This window comes from Akebia trifoliata, chromosome 5 (assembly GCF_017979445.1).
Source record: "Akebia trifoliata isolate Shusen 1 chromosome 5, ASM1797944v1, whole genome shotgun sequence".
Classification (NCBI taxonomy): domain Eukaryota; kingdom Viridiplantae; phylum Streptophyta; class Magnoliopsida; order Ranunculales; family Lardizabalaceae; genus Akebia; species Akebia trifoliata.
The window spans coordinates 27,169,726-27,188,110 of record NC_141379.1 but is presented as its reverse complement, the minus strand read 5'-3'; the positions used below and the strand labels follow the sequence as shown (position 1 = coordinate 27,188,110).

The 18,385-nt window shown below is 33.4% G+C and overlaps 1 protein-coding gene and 1 long non-coding RNA gene across 2 annotated transcripts in view; both read left to right on the top strand.

The window, feature by feature from the left end:
* LOC147401879 (leucine-rich repeat receptor protein kinase HPCA1-like) overlaps window positions 1–6,275 on the top strand; it is a 13,291-nt gene extending 7,016 nt beyond the window's left edge. Inside the window, exons 14-19 of the mRNA XM_086443349.1 lie at window positions 1,021–1,502; window positions 1,587–1,730; window positions 3,660–3,793; window positions 4,889–5,108; window positions 5,307–5,542; window positions 5,651–6,275. Coding sequence (XP_086299475.1) covers window positions 1,021–1,502; window positions 1,587–1,730; window positions 3,660–3,793; window positions 4,889–5,108; window positions 5,307–5,542; window positions 5,651–6,118 — 1,684 coding nt within the window. The 3' untranslated portion in view covers window positions 6,119–6,275. The remainder of the gene's footprint in view (window positions 1–1,020; window positions 1,503–1,586; window positions 1,731–3,659; window positions 3,794–4,888; window positions 5,109–5,306; window positions 5,543–5,650) is intronic.
* A 5,413-nt stretch (window positions 6,276–11,688) lies between these two features.
* LOC147401878 (uncharacterized) lies at window positions 11,689–13,040 on the top strand. The gene is made up of 3 exons (XR_015178230.1): window positions 11,689–11,839; window positions 12,118–12,477; window positions 12,924–13,040. It is a non-coding gene; the product is annotated as an uncharacterized LOC147401878 (long non-coding RNA).
* The last annotated feature ends 5,345 nt before the right edge of the window (window positions 13,041–18,385 follow it).

Below are 18,385 nucleotides of genomic sequence, written 5' to 3'. Positions count from 1 at the left end.
TTTATCCTGTCGAACCCAGTGGGTCTTGCACAGTTCATTAGTGGTAATACCAACAGAAGAGGGGCACCGAAGGGTGCCTTCGACATAGTCGAGTAAATCGTAACCAATAAGGAGTGCTTCAAATTGAGCACGCCATTGAGGAAAAGTGGAGGGAGTTAATTTTTCATTGATTTGGGTAGTGATATTGAGAGCAATTAGGGGTATATCTACTGTGGATGGAGGTTGGGTATTGACGTTAAAGTTTGGATTTTGATCAGAGGAGGAAGGCATTGTGGTGACTTGGATCTGTGGCTCGTTAGAGATTGGCTGCTCTGATACCATATGAAGAAACAAATATTGCTGTAATTTCAATGAATAATTTTCTACACACTTTATTGATAAGAATCCTATGTTATATACACAATGGTTGAGAAGCTAATTTAGGAAATATATACATGGTAAATCTAAATCTATACTACTGTTTCAATGTATAGCTGTAGTATTCAAATCTTAGAATCAGATTTGAATATGAAATTAATAACAGAATATACAGCTGTAGAATTCAAATCTTAGAATCAGATTTGAATATGAAATTAATAACAGAATATAAAGCTGTAGAATTCAAATCTTAGAATCAGATTTGAATATAAAATTAATGACAGAATATATGATATGATTTTGGGCTAGGCATGCTCTGTTTTGATTTGAGTAGGATCCACGCATGCTTCCCTTATAGTTATATCATACCAACATACTCTACAGCCGACATATTTGACAACTTTCATTTTGGTACCTTTCTTTTTGGGCCCACAGCTAACACTTTCAATGCCCACTTCATGGCTGTTTTCATTCTGGTACCCTTCTTTTTAGACTCCTAAGTAGTAAGTAGCCCTTTTCCAAGTTGCTCCTATTGAGATTTAAACCCAAAAAGTGATACCGACTCTGATGCCAAGTGGTACAAACCAAACCACTTAGTGGTGCGAAAATTAAGCCCATATCTCTTTGAAGACGTAACCTGTTTCATTTTGTATTGTTTGGCAGACTTGTGGACAATCCAGTTTGTAAAGGATCAACAGTGACACACAAATACTGTACTCTTGAACAACGATCAACTCCTCCATACGAGACCAGCAGAACAAACTGTGTGCCCATTCTATGTCCTCCAGATAAAAAACAAAGCCCCAATTGTAAATGTTCATACCCATACATGGGTACCTTATTCTTCAGAGCTCCTTCATTCTCAAACTTGGGAAACTCCTCCTACTATGTTACTCTTGAAAATTCACTCTTGTTTTCATTTCAGACCCACCAACTTCCTGTAGATTCAGTTTCTCTTAGTAATCCAGCAAGGAATTCAGATAATTACCTTGCCTTGGGTCTGTCTATCTTTCCATCTAGCAAAGAAAGTTTTGATCGATCTGATGTTTCAATGATTGGGTTTATGCTCAGCAATAGAACCTTTGCAGCCCCTAAAGTTTTTGGGCCATTCTTTTTCTGGGGTTCAGATTATGAGAAGTTTGCAGGTAATTGGAAATCTTACTTCTTTAAAATCATTAAAACTTTAGATAATTAGAAATCTCACTTCATAAACTGTGTTTGTTATTTAGAAACTTCTGTGAAACCAAAGAAGTCAGTGGATCTTGGGATTATTATTGGAGTAATCTTTGTGGGAGTACTAATCTGTGTGGGTGTTTACGTTTTTCATCGAAAGAGAAGAACAAAAAGTGTTGCAGTACAGGGCAAGCCATTCGGTAAGATACAATTTTTAATTTTTAACTTTTAATTTAAACAAAGTTTTTTTTTTTTAGAAATTTTATTGGCACACCAAAGGATGAAATCATAGTTTGCACACCAAATAAGATGAAAAAACTAAGAGAGAAAACGGTACAAGAATTTTGATTGATTTTTCAAAAATACCCTTATCTTTTTTAATATAGAAAAACATTTAATCTACAAAAATCTAAAATATTCTAACATTTATTTACTTCCCCACGTGGCATACTCAAAATACTCTCTTTACATGGCATGTGCTAGAACCATAAACTTTATGCTTCGGGATACACAATTGCATAAATCTGTGCGATTGTATATCCCGATAAAAGAATATCTATGGTTATGGTACATCCCACGTCAGAAGAATATTTTTAATAGGGGCGCACATTGGATTGGGTAAATCGAAGAACCGAACCAATCCGAAGTCTTTTGGATTGGATTGGTTCGAATTGAGCATGGCTTGGTTCGGGTGTGGATTGTAAAAAAAAAATCCGATTGATTTGGTTCAATTTTGGATTAGGGTTATAATAGAACCGAACCAATCCGAGAACCGAACTAATCCGAAGTATATATATATAGGGTCCCGTTCAGCACCCTAAGCTTTACCACACACTTTAACAAACGTGTTTTGTCCTACATGGGTTAGAAGTTTTGGTTAAAAATTTTGGAATGGGCTGATTTTTGGTGAGGATGATCTCTATGGTGAGGAGATCATCCTCACCAAAAATCAGCTCATTCCAAAACTTCTAACCCTATCAAAAATGGTTTACAAAAAATGGACGGTCCACGATTTTTCAACTTGTAAACATGAGGCTAAACATTTCGGAATGGGCTGATTTTTGGGGAGGATGATCTTCTAATCATGGAGATCATCCTCACCAAAAATTAGCCCATTCCAAAACTTCTAACCCATGTAGGACAAAAAACGTTTGTTAAAGTGTGTGGTAAAGCTTAAGGTGCTGAACATTTCCCATATATATATTATACTAATTTTTATATGCTTTAACAATAGATTTAAAAAAATAACGATTTTCTCCTAATGAATTTCAACTTCTTTTCTATTTCATTTTATGAGTGTTTTGTGTCACACTCATATTTGAATATGTTTCTAATCTTTTTTTTTTTTTTTTTTTCTTTTCATTAATTACGGATCCTTGAATTATAAGAATTTCTCTATTGATCACTCCCCCCATTTGAAATATCCATGAAATTTTCATTTTTTAAAATAAATTCCAGTAATTTTTGATGTATAGGTAGATCGATGTAAGATCGGACCAAGGATTTGTTATTTTTGTGTTATGCGTGATGCTTTGTTTATGTTGAAATAATAAGTATGTTGATACTTTGTTTATGCGTGATGCTTTGTTTAATATTAATTTTGCTTAGTTTTAAGTTTTAGCAATTTTAATTTTACTACTGAAAATAATAAGTATGAGAACCGAGATCCGATCCGAACCAAGGTTGGTTTGGATTGGTTCGGTTCCAAATTTGTAGAACTGATCATGTTTGGTTCGATTCCAATTTTGCCAAAATCCAAATCATGTGCACCCCTAATTTTTAGTATGCCACCAGCGGGTGTCAGATTATCATTACTCTTTATTTATATATAAAATTAAAACAAGAAAAAACTAAGGGTGTTATTGAAAAAGGAAAGTGTTGGAGTTTGCCAATATTTCCATGAAGCATTAGACGTTAGTCAAATATAAATGAACGAAGAGATCATTAGGGGAGAATAAGAAAAAAAAAATGGTCACCATGGTAAAAATTCAGGAGTAGATATCATTTAAAATCATGTGAATTAAAAAAGTTGATATGCGAAGAGAAGTTCTTTTATTTTATTTTTCTCGAAAATCACGTGAAATTTTAATGTATTATTTTGTTTTCATTCTTTATTGCAATTAATCCAGACTTTTGGGATCAGACTAGTAGTGGGAGTGTTCCTCATTTAAAAGGAGCGAGATGGTTCTCTTTTGATGAACTTAATAAATGCAACAACAATTTCTCAGAGGCTAATGAAATTGGATCCGGAGGTTATGGAAAGGTAAGGTTTTAAATTTCAATTTTGACTTATATTTCGAGTATTCTGAAATGAAAATATACTTCAATGAACCAGTGTACGAAGTAATATAATTTTGTTGAAAATTAGAACTTTGGAAGTATCGATTGATCCCAATTATTAAAAACACGAAATCCATCCTCTGGGTTTTGTATGTATCCCAATATCGTTGCACTTCGTGTCGTAACTATTAAGATGAGTGAGAAAAACTATAGTAACTAATTGTATACCATATATAATAAACAACTATTTTGGTTCACTAAAATAAGATCAATAGCGTGCATTTGATACAACAATCTCCATCTTGGTTTGAACTTCATATATTGGGGTACCTTGAAGACGATGCCACAAATGCCTTCAGCCTTGTACCTCCTTAAAGATACGCTCTTGCACACCCCCCTTGTTATTTTGGAGAAGTATTTTACTCGATGAAATTAACTTCCGTATCTTGTGGTATCTTACATCAATATGTTTTGTTCCTGTCATGATACATTTTATGTTTTGCTAAATAAATGACACTCTGATTATCACAATGCAGTGCGGATTGAACCTTGTTTCAAACCAATCCTTTTATCTCTATGAATTTCCATATTACGGACCCTTTTTTGCAACACCTATTTACTTCATGTCTATTCTTTGCTTAACAATGACTTGAACAAGTCTCCTATTTTTTGCACCAATCAACATGTCGACGAATGTCTAGAAAACCCCCAAACGTCTTTTCTGGACTCTAAAATGATTCTTTAGCTAATAAATGATTATAGGCCCCATTTTTAGTTGTTACCAAACAGCTTCCCATATGTTATGAAGTACCGGATTCCGCTCATTACATACATCATTTACTATTAATTTCCCTACATTACTCATAATTATCAATTAATTTCTAGACAATTTCAAGTGCATGAATTAGAATATTTTGTATAAATGGAACTACTCTGTTAATGTTTCATTATTTCAGTCCCTATAGAAATTAAAAGATCTTTTTGATATATTTTGTGGAATTGTGTTGAGGTTAATGAAAATTTCATCATTCTTGTTTCGAGTATAAATTGTCCATGGAATTTGATGAGGCGTGTTCAGGTATATAAAGGAATTCTTCCGAATGGACAACTAATTGCCGTTAAAAGAGCACAGCTTAGATCCATGCAAGGTGGTCTTGAGTTCAAAAACGAGATCGAGCTTCTATCTAGGGTTCATCATAAGAACCTTGTCAGCCTTGTGGGATTTTGTTTTGGACAAGGTGAACAAATGTTGATCTATGAATACGTTCCGAATGGTAGTCTAAAGGACAGCCTTACAGGTACTATATTCCATATGTTTGTACACACATTCGTGCATATAAATAATTTACAAAAGTGCCATTGTACAGTGACACCCGGCATTTGCACTAAAAGACAAAATAATAAATGTTTTTGAGTATTTTTGAAAAATCTAAACTTACATAACAAGCTCATTGCAAACAATTTTTTTGAATCAGAAGTTTAAAATGATTGTGCAGGGAAGTCTGGAATACCGTTAGATTGGAAGAGGAGACTTCAAATAGCTCTAGGTTCAGCTAGAGGTCTGGTTTATTTACATGAGCTTGCAAACCCTCCCATAATACATAGGGACATCAAGTCAAACAACATCCTCTTGGATGATTGCTTAAATGCAAAAGTTGCTGATTTTGGACTCTCCAAGGTTCTGGGAGACTACGAAAAAGATCATGTCACCACTCAAGTCAAAGGGACAATGGTGAGCATTAAATCAATCAAAGCTCCAAACTTTTTTTTGAAAAAGGGCTCTTCTTATAAGAAAATATGAAGTTTTGATTGAGATTCAAGATTCTTAATTTTGATGCAGGGCTACTTGGATCCTGAATATTACATGACCCAACAGTTAACTGAGAAGAGTGATGTCTACAGCTTTGGAGTGCTAATGTTGGAGCTGATAACTGCAAGAAAGCCGATAGAACGAGGGAAATACATTGTGAGAGAGGTAAGGGTGGCAATGGATAAGACAAAGGATCTATACGGTCTTCATGAGCTTCTCGACCCAGTCATTGGGTTGGGCACTGCCCTTGGAGGATTCGAGCGGTTTGTGAATTTGGCACTGAGTTGTGTCGAGGATATTGGAGCCAATCGACCTACAATGGGTGAGGTTATGAAAGAGATTGAGAACATAATGAAGCTGGCAGGTTTGAATCCAAATGCCGAATCTGCATCGTCTTTAGCAAGTTATGAAGGAAGTAGTAAGAGTTCTGGCCATCCTTATAGTTGTGAAGCCTTTGATCATAGTGTTAAATACGCACCTTGCATAGAAGAGCCATAGTGAGTATAGTTGTTAGTTTTCCTGTTAATATTGAGTATGGTTGCAATTTGATATCTTGGTTTGTTTGGGTTATGGACATATGGGTATTGGCTTGAGCATTTGGGATGTAGGCACCATATTTTTCAAAGCTAGAAATTAATCTAATTAGCAGGGCTTATTGGCTTGTGTGAATAAATTAAAAAAAAAAGGTAGGGTTATGAAAACGGACACAAAACTTGGCAAATTTAGGTATTTAGATACATGTTGAAAATATTTATGTAAAAAGATAATTTATCCATCTTCATTAAAAAAATTATTTGTGAAAAATAATATACATTTTGAGAGTTGATTACTAGGCAGTGCCATGGTTTAGAGTTTCATACTGTTTTGGCTGAGATATTTCGGTTTCTACTCACTAGAATGAATCCTTGACCCCAAACCGTTAAATGTTTTGGTTTGTCTCAAAATGGTTCTATCAAGACAGTCTCGAATTTTCTCCTCAACTTTGCCCAGAGACGAGATTTTTACACCTTGGGCTAGCATTACATGTAAAGATACAAAATCACCACCCAACACCTCATATATGATCATTAGTTCAAATCTCTTCGAGGCAAACGTAAAAGTTTAATCTATTATGTTACTTGTTTGAGAAGGATGAAAAAAAGATCATAATAATACTTTTGTCATCCAAATGACCATAATAATACTTTTCCCCTTACAACCTCAATACTGAACGATTATATTTTGAATCGTGCTGGAGTGACCTCAAGATTGATGTCATTTCACACTTTCCTGATGTGGAGATGTGCACAGAACCATAGATGCTTTTCACCTATTTCAATGAAAAACATCTATGGTTCGTACACACCTCCACTTCAGCTTTATTTTTATATTTTTAACAAAATACCCACCGTTTCGGTGGATTGAGCAACCCACCAAGATCATGTCATGGGTTTCTCCAACAAGGCTGAAGTACCGCTCATTCTTTTGGATTCCATGGTGGAGCTTTAGACCTGCATTCCATGTCAGCTTCTTAAACCTGATACGAGCGAACAAGGGCACATAGGTTGGATTCAATTGCAGAAAAAATCGAGCTAGATGAGACCACCAGGCCTCCATACCCTGTAGATGTCAAAGAGACTGAACTCAAGCATGGAGTCTGGGATCCAATTACTGAGCACGTGCATTGAAAGCACAATATCCCGTGCGTTTTCAAAGATTGGGAGTTTTTGGGAAACACTAACGTGGATTGAAATCAGACCACAAGACGCAATGAAGCTGTTGAGTGGGCCATCCAAGTTCATTGAGCTTGTGACTGTTAGAAAAATAGAACTTGAACTTAAATTGTATTGCTCTGAGGCACGTAGTAATCTACGTTGTCTTATAGACAACAGACGCCCCCACTCCGATTAAACACGAAGATGCAGATGGGTTGCTGGCGAACTTGTCTTCAGGATACAACAGAGCCCAGTTCTAACACAACTGTATATTTCCTCAAAATTTGCACTATTTTGAGAAAATCTGTCACTCAGAATCTCGAATACACGAATGCCTCTTTTTTGTAGAAATTTTCTTAAAATTAGTTATTTTTTTTAACAGAATTAATCTCCATAAATATATATCAATTTTAAAAAATCACACCCATTCGTAAATGGTTTTTGAATCTCAATAGGTATGAAACCCATTGGAACCACTAGGCACCTATTCGGATCAAGGAATCCGTTAAGCACCCTTAAGCCCCTTCGACACCTTTCGGTTTGGCCTTGGTGCCTATCCAAAATTGGACGGCCCTATTAAATATTTAATTTTTTTCTCTCTCTCTCTCTTTCTTTTCTTTCTTTCTTTCTTATTTTATATCTATATATATATAAAATAAAATAAAAAAGAATTATTAAATTTCCATATAGCTTGAAGCCATTAGGAGCTCTCAAGGAGAGAGTCTTTGGAATGAAGAAAGAGTTGAGAATAGGTTCTTATATATAGGTTTAAAAATCCCTCCAAAACATTTTAAAAAGCAATGTGGGATTTATAAAAATTTGAAAAAAGGAGCCAAAAGAACTTTTACAAATTCCAATCCATGTGAAAAGTTATCAACCAATAGAAATGCTCTTTTTAAAAATTACTTACTTTTCATTTTAACAAAAAGTAAACCAACCATAAAGTAACTTTCAAAAATATCATTTTTAAAATAAACCAAATTAATTTTATTTGAATCAATTTTAAATAAATATTAATCATCATTTATTAACATTTATTTTAACAGTGACGATGGTTACATCACTATGTAAAAACTGAAAATTTTGACAAGAAAATTCGACGGGCCAAAGCCCACAAATTTTAGAAATCAAATTTTGATGGCCCATGCCTGTTGAAAATTTTATGTTCTCCAATTCGACGGCTTAGAGCCATCAAATTTCTCTCATCCTCCATTAATTTAACGGTTTCAGCCCGTTGAAAAAATAAAAAATTGACAATGAAAATTTTGACACCTTTGTCCATCAAATTTTATGAAATTTGATGACCTTGTGTGTCAAATGTAAGCTTTTTTCACGTTTTGCATTCCGCTCCCTCGTATGGGTCATGCCAAGAGATTTAGGGCTTAGTACTTGGGGTGGCATTGGCTTGCAGCCTTTGGGCATTGTCAAGCGGGCATTCCCCTCCAACCTTATGTGTCATGTATTGGTTCAGCTCATCCTAAAACAATATTATAGTTTTGAAGGATGTTTGGAATATTTTCGATATGTTATATACTATCATTAGTTCAATAAAAATGTTTACATGCCTTTTGAATTGTTATCACTAGGTGAAGGTTCAAGATTTTTTGGACGTCTTCATTTTTACACAAATCTCATTGATACCTTCTTTGTTTTATTTTTTTATTTTATATTATATCATTCGTAGTACTATTCTCGCCCAAACTTTCACTACGTCATATTGCAAGTTTAGTGGGTATGTTATCGCGCCAAAAACGACTGTTAAAAGCCGTCGGTAATCGTGACAGTTTTTAGCAGTCGTTAAATCGTCGTTTTTAGCACTCTCTCTCTATTTTTCTGTCTCCCGCACACACACATTCTCTCTCTCTTCCGCACATTCTCTAGCTCGGTTGCACACTCTCTCTATCTCTATCTCTCGCACACTCTCTCACTATTTTTCTCTCTCCACAACTTCTTAGATTTAGGGTTCGTGCACACTCTTTCTCTCCACATCTTCCCAAATCTAGGGTTCACTCACTCTCTCTCTCTCCACAACTACCTAGATTTAGGGTTCGCAGAGATCAAAAATCGAAAATTGTGGATTGATTTAATTAAACAAAACCCTAGTTTTCTTCTGCACTTCGCTTTTTCTTCAGTTTTTCTGTGAAGGTAAGATTTCCTCCTCAACAAATCTCACTTCAGATTCGACAAAAATCTTAGAAGAAAAAATGCCAAATTTTTTGTAATTTAACCTTCCAAAATTATCAATTTCAGTTTTATCTTACAATTTGTTGTTTTTTTTTTGTTTCATCTTCATTAGATCACCAAACGAAGAAGGAATCTCACTTCTAAATTTCAAATCAAAACTCATCGACAACAATAACAATCTCCAAACCTAAAATTCTTCCTATTCAAATCCCTGCACTGGGATTGGTGTAGTTTGTACTCCTTATGATTCTAAGGTAATTTCTCTGAATCTTCCCCAATTCAATTTATATGGTGGTTTATTATGTAATATATGTGAATTAAGCTGATTAACCGTGTTGAAGAATTTCAGTTCTAGTCTTGTACCGAAAGAACTCGTTAGTTGCAGTAATTTACAGACTCTACACCTAAGTACTAATAGTTTTCATGGTGAAATACCGCCCGAAATCAGCGAAAGAGCTTGTTATTACTTGTTTTGTAGAATCCTTAAAGAAATAAAAAATTTGACATCGCTTGAAGAGCTTGTTATTTAGAGTAATAATCTCACTGATACGATCCGTTTTTCGATATTATGTCAATTTGACAATGTTCATAGAATTTTTTAAACATTTCCATTGTTCATTTTGGAAAAAAATATTGGACGTAGCATAAGAGAGTTAGGTATGCTAGACCTTGGAGGTAAATTAGAGGTTGAAGCGAAACCTTCGCTCGTTGGGATTATCATGGGGCCATGATGTTGCTGCAAACTTGGGAGGATTTTTTGATTTGTTTTTGCAATGCCTCCTAGCACATCAAAATCAAAATGTTTTTGAATGTCTTATGTCACATCGAAATCTAATGGAGCTATCCATAACAAGGTACAAGGGAAACAATTATTCAAGATGGATGCTGTGATTTATACATTGGTAATGAGTTTAAGGGTCAATTCTCATAATATGGAGCCAACACTATTAATATTCATAATCGACACACTTTCCTTAACTGACTAAAGCCATTAGACATACTCGACCTTAGAAAATTAGCAGTAAGAACTACTGGGCTTTCTTTTTCATTAACCATGAAGTTTTTATGATCTGATAGTTGCTTTTTGATTTAGTTGGGTCCAATAAAATGGATGGTGAATAACCTAAATCTTATATGCATGATGAGTTTTAATTTAGAAAACCAATACAGTTTCTATTATCAGATGTTTTGGTGGACATGAAGTTTATTTATAGTGGCCACTGATTACATCCTGAATGTTTTTTAGCAACTCTTAAAGGATATTCCAAGAAGGAAGAGCGAGAAGAAGCATAGAGGTAAGAAGTTAGTGGAGATGAGTATTTCAGCTTTGCCCATATTACCTTACCTTTAAGACAGACAAACACACACAGAATTAGTTGAATGCTTTTTTTGTACACTATCCATGACTAAATTATAGTCATGTATAACCATGAAAAACGTATCAAACCTCCAATTTGAGCATATGAATGAATGAATTCTTGGTGGAATATTTGCCCACAAAGTTGTCTTTGGCATTTGTCGTACCAAACCTCCAAATTGAGCATAGAAAGGGGAGTCTGTGAACACTAGTTACACTATGCCTTTCTTCACCAAACAATCTTCTGTGCCAATTTGAACACTCCTTACACTATTCAAGGAATTTAGAATAATAGGACCAAGGCAGAGCATATGGAGTGTAGCTTTAGCATTGACATGCATTGAGAGGAAGGTCCAATGAAAATTGATAGGTAGGTAATGTTTTAAAGAGACCATTTCATTTTCTTGGTTCCATTATCCATAAGATGATGTGGTTTACATTGTTGGCACATGTGGATATGGAGTCAACACTGATAATATTGCAGTTATTCGTCTCCGAATATCTCTTCACTAAATCAATTTATTCCCTTTTCTTCATCCTAATATGGCTCTTCATGGTAAAAGTCATCATCACAACCTTAACCTGTCATTTATTGGAGTTACTCCCACATTCGCATGAATGTATTTATTTCTAATTTTATCTTTAGTCTTCACTTATCACCCGCAACACACACATCTATGCTAGCCCAGTCTATAAACAGGTTTCTTGCTAGCTCAACATTCAACTCAATAAAGCATGGGATTTTGGTATCATAGAGCAAACAATTAGAAATTAGAATGGCTCCACTTTCAAAGTTATTTATACTATAACTTGTTTGAACAGGGGGACACAATTAATGCCATTTCACAAGCTAAAGCTACAACTAGTGAAATTGTTAATGCCCAAAAAGCGGCATATAGTCAGCCCTGTAACCTGGCACAAATACAAGCAAGGGAAGCTGATATACAAGCTCTTTCAGGGCTGACTCGTGCTCTGGCTAAAAAGGTGTAACCACTTAATTCTTATTCATGCATTAACTTCATTGTTTCTTTTTCTTCCCTTAATGGAGTCATACAAATGGGTAAGGGCTCCATGTCGGGTATGACTCAGCACTACCTGAATAGTGTATATTGAAGCAATATTTAAAATCATGAAATTATTTTAACAAATTTTAAGAAAACGTTAAAAATAATATTATATTAACATTATAGGCTTCTCCCAATAATCTAAGATATCGGTTTATGCAACTTGACACTGAAAGAATTGTTGTATTTCTTGTTCAGTTTTAAGCTAATGTCACTGGTACAAGAGCGGGAGTTTTACATCAACACCTACCAAGTCTAGACAACACCGTTGTTTGATATGTCTTATGGTACACTTCTTAGACATAGAGAAATCTCATGAGAGTTGAACGACGAAACAGGACAACAACCATCTGATATGTTAATGTTTTCTTTCATATTACATGTGTTGGAGAATTGCTTCAAAGAGAGACCAAACTATTATATGGGCTAAGCCATTGAGTAACAACTGTTACTTAAAGAGAGATCCAGGGACTCAACCCCCTTTGTGCAGTTCTGATGATGATCCTGATGTATCTTGGAATGTACCCATGAAAGCATGCATCACATCATACTCAACAAGTAAGTGGTGTTATATACAAATATCTCAAATATTGGCCTTTAAGAATTTGTATTTGTGACATCAAAGGGTCTTAGAAATTAGAACTAAGGGGTGAGTGACATGCCCAGAAGCCTTATCTCAACTATTTGGGGTCAAGGCACATGAATTGGTTTCAACATTCACATTTTGTAGGGCTATACTTTCAACTTTCAAGGCATATGTTGATTTGTTATTTGTTTACTGCCTACCCCAAATCTTTTGGATATGGCTTTGACAATAAGATTTGTTATGTGTTTACTCAATCTCGGTGATGAAACTGAAACACATGAAGAATTTGAGTTTGAGCTAACTGAATTTCAAACCCATCAAAACCGTACCTAGATTTTTGCTTCAGTCATGGTTCTTTTCAACTATATTATCGTCCTAAAAAATTCAGTATAGTATCTTATCTTGAAATGTAATGCAGGACATCTGGCATTTTAGAGTGATTGGATAGTGGAAACAGATGAAATCTGTCATACAGAAGAATTCTTTCAGAAATATCCTGGATATGAACTTGAACCTTGGTGGATTTGTTGTTGCCTTTAAAGATAGAGATGTGTGGGTGATGAATGTTGCTCCGATCAATGAGTCTAGTAAACTAAAGATTATTACTGATAGAGGCTTAATTGGAATTGTTCATGACTGGTATGTCATTTTGATCTGATCAGTACATCCCTCGCTTCCAATTTGTGCCAATTCTTGATTTGACCTTTTATATGCATTGGCCATTTGTGTTTTGAATCCTAGTATACAAAAATTACTTCTGTGGTACTAGTGGATGGTTAATTATTTGGTAGGCTGGTCTGAAATCCAGAATATTGAACCTTTGTCATACATTGAATACCATCCAAACCATTGGTGTCTCCATTAGAAAGCTCAATGCAGAAGCTTAGGATCTAAAATCAAAGTATTATCAATGCAGACCACTGGTGTCTCCATCCAGACCACTGGTAATCTTGATTGCATTTCCATCTGATGGATCCACGTCAAAGTTATTTTGTTTTAATAAATTTATTTTATTTACTACACTTGTTTCAAAACAGGTATTGCAGCTTGAACCTAACAATGTAAAAGCGTTTTTCCGGAGAGCCGAAGCATACATGGAGACACTTGATTTGGACATAGTTGAGTTGGACTTGAAGAACGCATTTGAGATTGATCCTAATAATGGATTCTCGATAATTTTAAATTGTAGACTAGAATTTGGATTGATAGTTAGATTTGCATAATTGGTAGTTAGAAAATAGTTAGTGTCATGAAAGTTGAAGACGAGGGGCATTTGGGTCTTTTTATGTTGTTAGTTAGGGTCTAGGTCATTGATTTCAAAATATAGGGGTATCTCCAATATTCAGCAACATGTGAGGGGGGTAGGTGTAAAATAAATTTGTTTTAAAAAAAAATACCCTATAGCAACGGTCACAACATTTTTTTTTTTGCCGACTGTTAAGGACTGTCGTTTTTTCCAACTGTTTTAGGTTGTCGCAATTAAAAAATCACTCTTTTTAAAACGACTCCTTTTACGATTGTGGGGGCAATCATTTTTGACGAATTATGACGTAGTGTTTCTTAATTGCGGAATTATGATGGGATCCAGTGCATCAGTGTTGGTAAGATTGTACTTACCTCATTATATACCTCAATTTAAAATATGAAAGAAAAAGAATGATTTATTTTTATTTTTTTTTAATACAAAAATTGGATCATTGGTGTTGTTAAAATGATTTTACTTTCCAAATGGTGGTATTTGGTTTAGAAAGTAGGAACCCAATGTTTGAGTTTAAAAATGTTGGTTGTTACCTTTTGTCCAAATGGTGGCAGTCACTTGAATGTTAAATAAATGTTTCTTGATCCCCAAAGAGAAGGCTTCAAGAAAAGAAAAAAAAAAAAAAAAGTACTTGATTGACAATCTAAATTAAATGAAAAACACCACTCCTAGTGGTGCAATTAATAGAGAATGAAAGGCTATCAAAGAAATCAAGTAAATTAAAAAGAAAAATTATTTATCCACTTTTCTAAAATAAAATACAATCCAATTTAAGGCCTCAAATGAGAAACTTATAGATAAATTTGATACATTGATTAACTTAAATGCAAGAAACAATGAAAATTAAAAGGTAACACAACAAAGTAAATATTAAAGACTACAAAAAATTAGAATCAGAATCAAAAGATAAGAATATTATTAGATAAAAAACAAAATGGGGATTTACCTGAGTTTGAGTTTTTGTGGATTTGAAAAGCAAATGGGATTCAATGTTGTAGGATGGTGACAAAAATCAAATCCTGAATTTAAGTAAAAATTAACAAAATGACACCAAATTTTTAAAAAAAAAACTATTTGTCAAATTGATAAATAAGAAAGTGATGCATAAAACGATTTCATGAATTGATGAATCGGAGGAAACTCGTCAAAGAGCTCACCAATTCCCAAAAGCAAATTGAGTTACAAATCGTTTTAGAATAACAACGATCTGATGCGATGATATTGGCATTGTGAGATGTCATTGATGTTGATGATGGTGTTTTTGCAGTTGATTGGAAGATGAGAGGTTGAAATCGTTCCACTAGGTGTGTCAGAAATTTTACAAATCTATCTTGTGAGGAATAAAATAAGATCGCAAATGATTATTAATTTTAATATAAAAAAAATGGAGATACAAATCTCAATATTATCATCTAATTAATAATAAAAAACTTAGAAGTTTCGGAATGAAGTGATTTTTGGTGAGGATGATCTCCTCACCATAGAGATCATCCTCACAAAATATCAACTTTTTTTGAAACTTTTAACCCATATAAGACAAAACAATTTTACTATGGTGTGGGGTGCCCTTAACACTACCCTTAAAAAGATAAAACGAGAGTTTACAATGGACGGAAGGAGAAGTGAAAGAAGTAGAGAGCTGCTATTGGCACCCCAATTTTTTATTTATTACACCCCAATTTCTTAAATTATTTATCACCACAATTAATTATTAAAACACACTATTCAAATATTACGAAGATTGGCTCAAGTTATTAATTAACATTACAAAACATTGTAACACTCACTCAAATAATTTCAATAGTTATTTACAATTAGGAATAGGCTCATGTAAAATCCTAAATCTAAAAAACTTGAAATCTAATAAGTAGATAGAGAGAGCTTCTATTAGTCTCCAAATTTTTATTTATTCTCAACAATTCACATATTTTTTTATTTATTGGGCCATAGTAAGTAAAAGTTGGGGTGCCAATAGTGGCTCTCAAGAAGTGTCTTGAGATTCATTTTTGGGAGTGATTTAGGCATGGCTCTCTATGTTTTGGTCAATATTAGAGACACCCCTGTGTTTCCAAAATAATGGATGCCTTCTTGACCTAAGTCTTCTATGAGAGAGTAAAGTAAATGACTTAAATGCTATCATCTTCAACTTCTTTCTCCCCAAAATCAGTCATCTTCAACCGTAATATTTTTAATCCTTACTCTTTAACCCTAACATTTTATCTTTTTAATAGTTCAAACTTGAATAACAAGATTTGAATTTTCACAAATCAGCCATCTTCAAGTCTTCAACCTCTTCGGCAAAATCCTCTACCGTCATATTCAATTTGAAACTTCTTCCTACTTCAACTTACAAACCTCAATAATAAGATAGGATTTTTGAGGGAGTAAATGATTCTGGATAGAAAAATAAGAGTTTTGTAGAAGAGGTCTAAGTAAAGATTGAAAATGGAGAATTGAATGTAAGGATCATAGTATTAAATATCGACATATTTGCATGACATATATCAAAATATTTCCATTTTCACAAGGTTCTACACAAAATTTAACCGGAGGTTTCTTTATGTATATATTTTGCTAGATAATACTATTTATTTGACGAAATATTTCGATAAATAGCGAATTTCGACCGAAATAATCAAATGTTAGGTATAAAAATGTAAGATTTCAGAAGAAATACCGTAAGAATGTATTTTTTATAGATTATAATAATGAGATAATGTAATACAAATAGTTTGTGACACTATTATTCTCATTTCCAAGAAGCATATAGTTGTTTTAAGTATCAGACACTTAGATACTCATCCGAACGTGCAATGAAATGTTACTAATCGTCTTTTCCATAATTCATATGGCTACTTGTTATAATTTGATGACCTATGAGTGTTTTCACATATGTTTTATTATTTCATTAACTTTAAATGAAAACTTCCTCAACATTTCTAAGAATTCATAACATTTACACCATTTCATTAAAGTTGTATTGATTTTCATATTGGTCGAAATATTTTCATTTTCAATATGACCCAAATATACATAGAAATGGAAATTTAATGCCTTGCTAAGAATGAATAGGTTAAAAATATTTTTTTATATATGTTGGGGAACTTGAAGATGATAATTGTTGTGGCGTTCTACTTGTATGAGGTACACCCATCAGTTAGACTCTTGCACCCCACGTAGAGAGATAATTTAAAAAAAAGGTGAAATGGCCAAATTGACCATTACATAAAACTCTCCACACCCATTAAAAAAAAAAGCTTGACTTTTTATTCAGTAGGAAGCTATTGAAAATTTTCAGTTTGACTCGATAGGATCCCTACTGAATCTATCTAAAGGGATTTAGTGGGACCCTACCAATTAATGTAAATTTTTGTTGACAATATTCACCTTTCTCTCGTTATAGTAATATAAAGATAGATCTATGCAAGGGTATTTTTATAATTTAAAGACTAATTATAATTTTTTTTTTTAAATCATTTGACATCTATTAAACACTTTATTGATATTTAATGAAATTTCTGAAAGAGAAAATTGATGTTAGGGAAAATACAATACTAATATGTCACATTGGGGATCTATGAACTTCAAATACACTACTAGTGTCGGCTATAGTGGCTAAAACCTCCTTTTAAAAAAGGAAAAGTCTTGAGTCTAGCCCCCTAATTGACCATTATCCCAATTTTTCTGGTATGTGTGGTAATGCATGTACCCAAAGGATTTTGACGAGATATGCTACTCTAAAAGACAAGTTGCCTTGCTCCTACCAGTTGGGCTATTGATCTGGATATTTCCCTTAAAAAAAAAAAAGACAACTTTACCTGTTTTGTACAAATAAGGTAAAATAATAAATATATTTCAAAGACATATTTATAAAAGAGACGTTCTATAATGACTAGGGTGTGCTCCGGACCATAGATGCTTTTCACTCAATTAAATGAAGACCCACTAAGTGCCGTCAATTCTCCAATGTGCACAATAGTTGGATATGTTGGGTCCTTTTCTGCCCTCAATTAAATGAAGATGAAGATATATGTAAGACATCTCAATTAATCATGTATTTTACCAAATATCAATGAAACCAATTTATTATTTTTTTGAACTGTATACTCTTTTTCGTAATTTTAATTCTTTAAAAAATAATTATTGGCGTGTGATCATTGTACAGATCATTTGATCAATTTACGTTTATGCCCTTAAGTTGAATATAGGTTGATAGAAAGGGTTAATGTAAACATAACTAATGTGATAGTACATCAAATAATCATTTTTAAATAATATTTAAAAAATAATACTTGACAATTTACCTAAAATACCCTTTTCTAAATTATGGGCTCTCTTCCTTTAAGCATCTTGTGGGATAATTTAAAGAGTAAATACTGTTTGTTTTAATTATCTTTTTATCTAAGGATATATATATATATAAATTTTAAAAAACTAATTAATGTAAATTTTTGTCGGCAATATTCACCTTTCTCTCATTATAGTAATATAAAGATAGATCTATGCAAGGGTATTTTAATAATTTAAAGAGTAATTATAATTTAAAAAAAAAAAAACAGTAGATAAACTATTAAACACTTTATTGATATTAAATGAAATTTCTAAAAGGTAAAAATGATCTT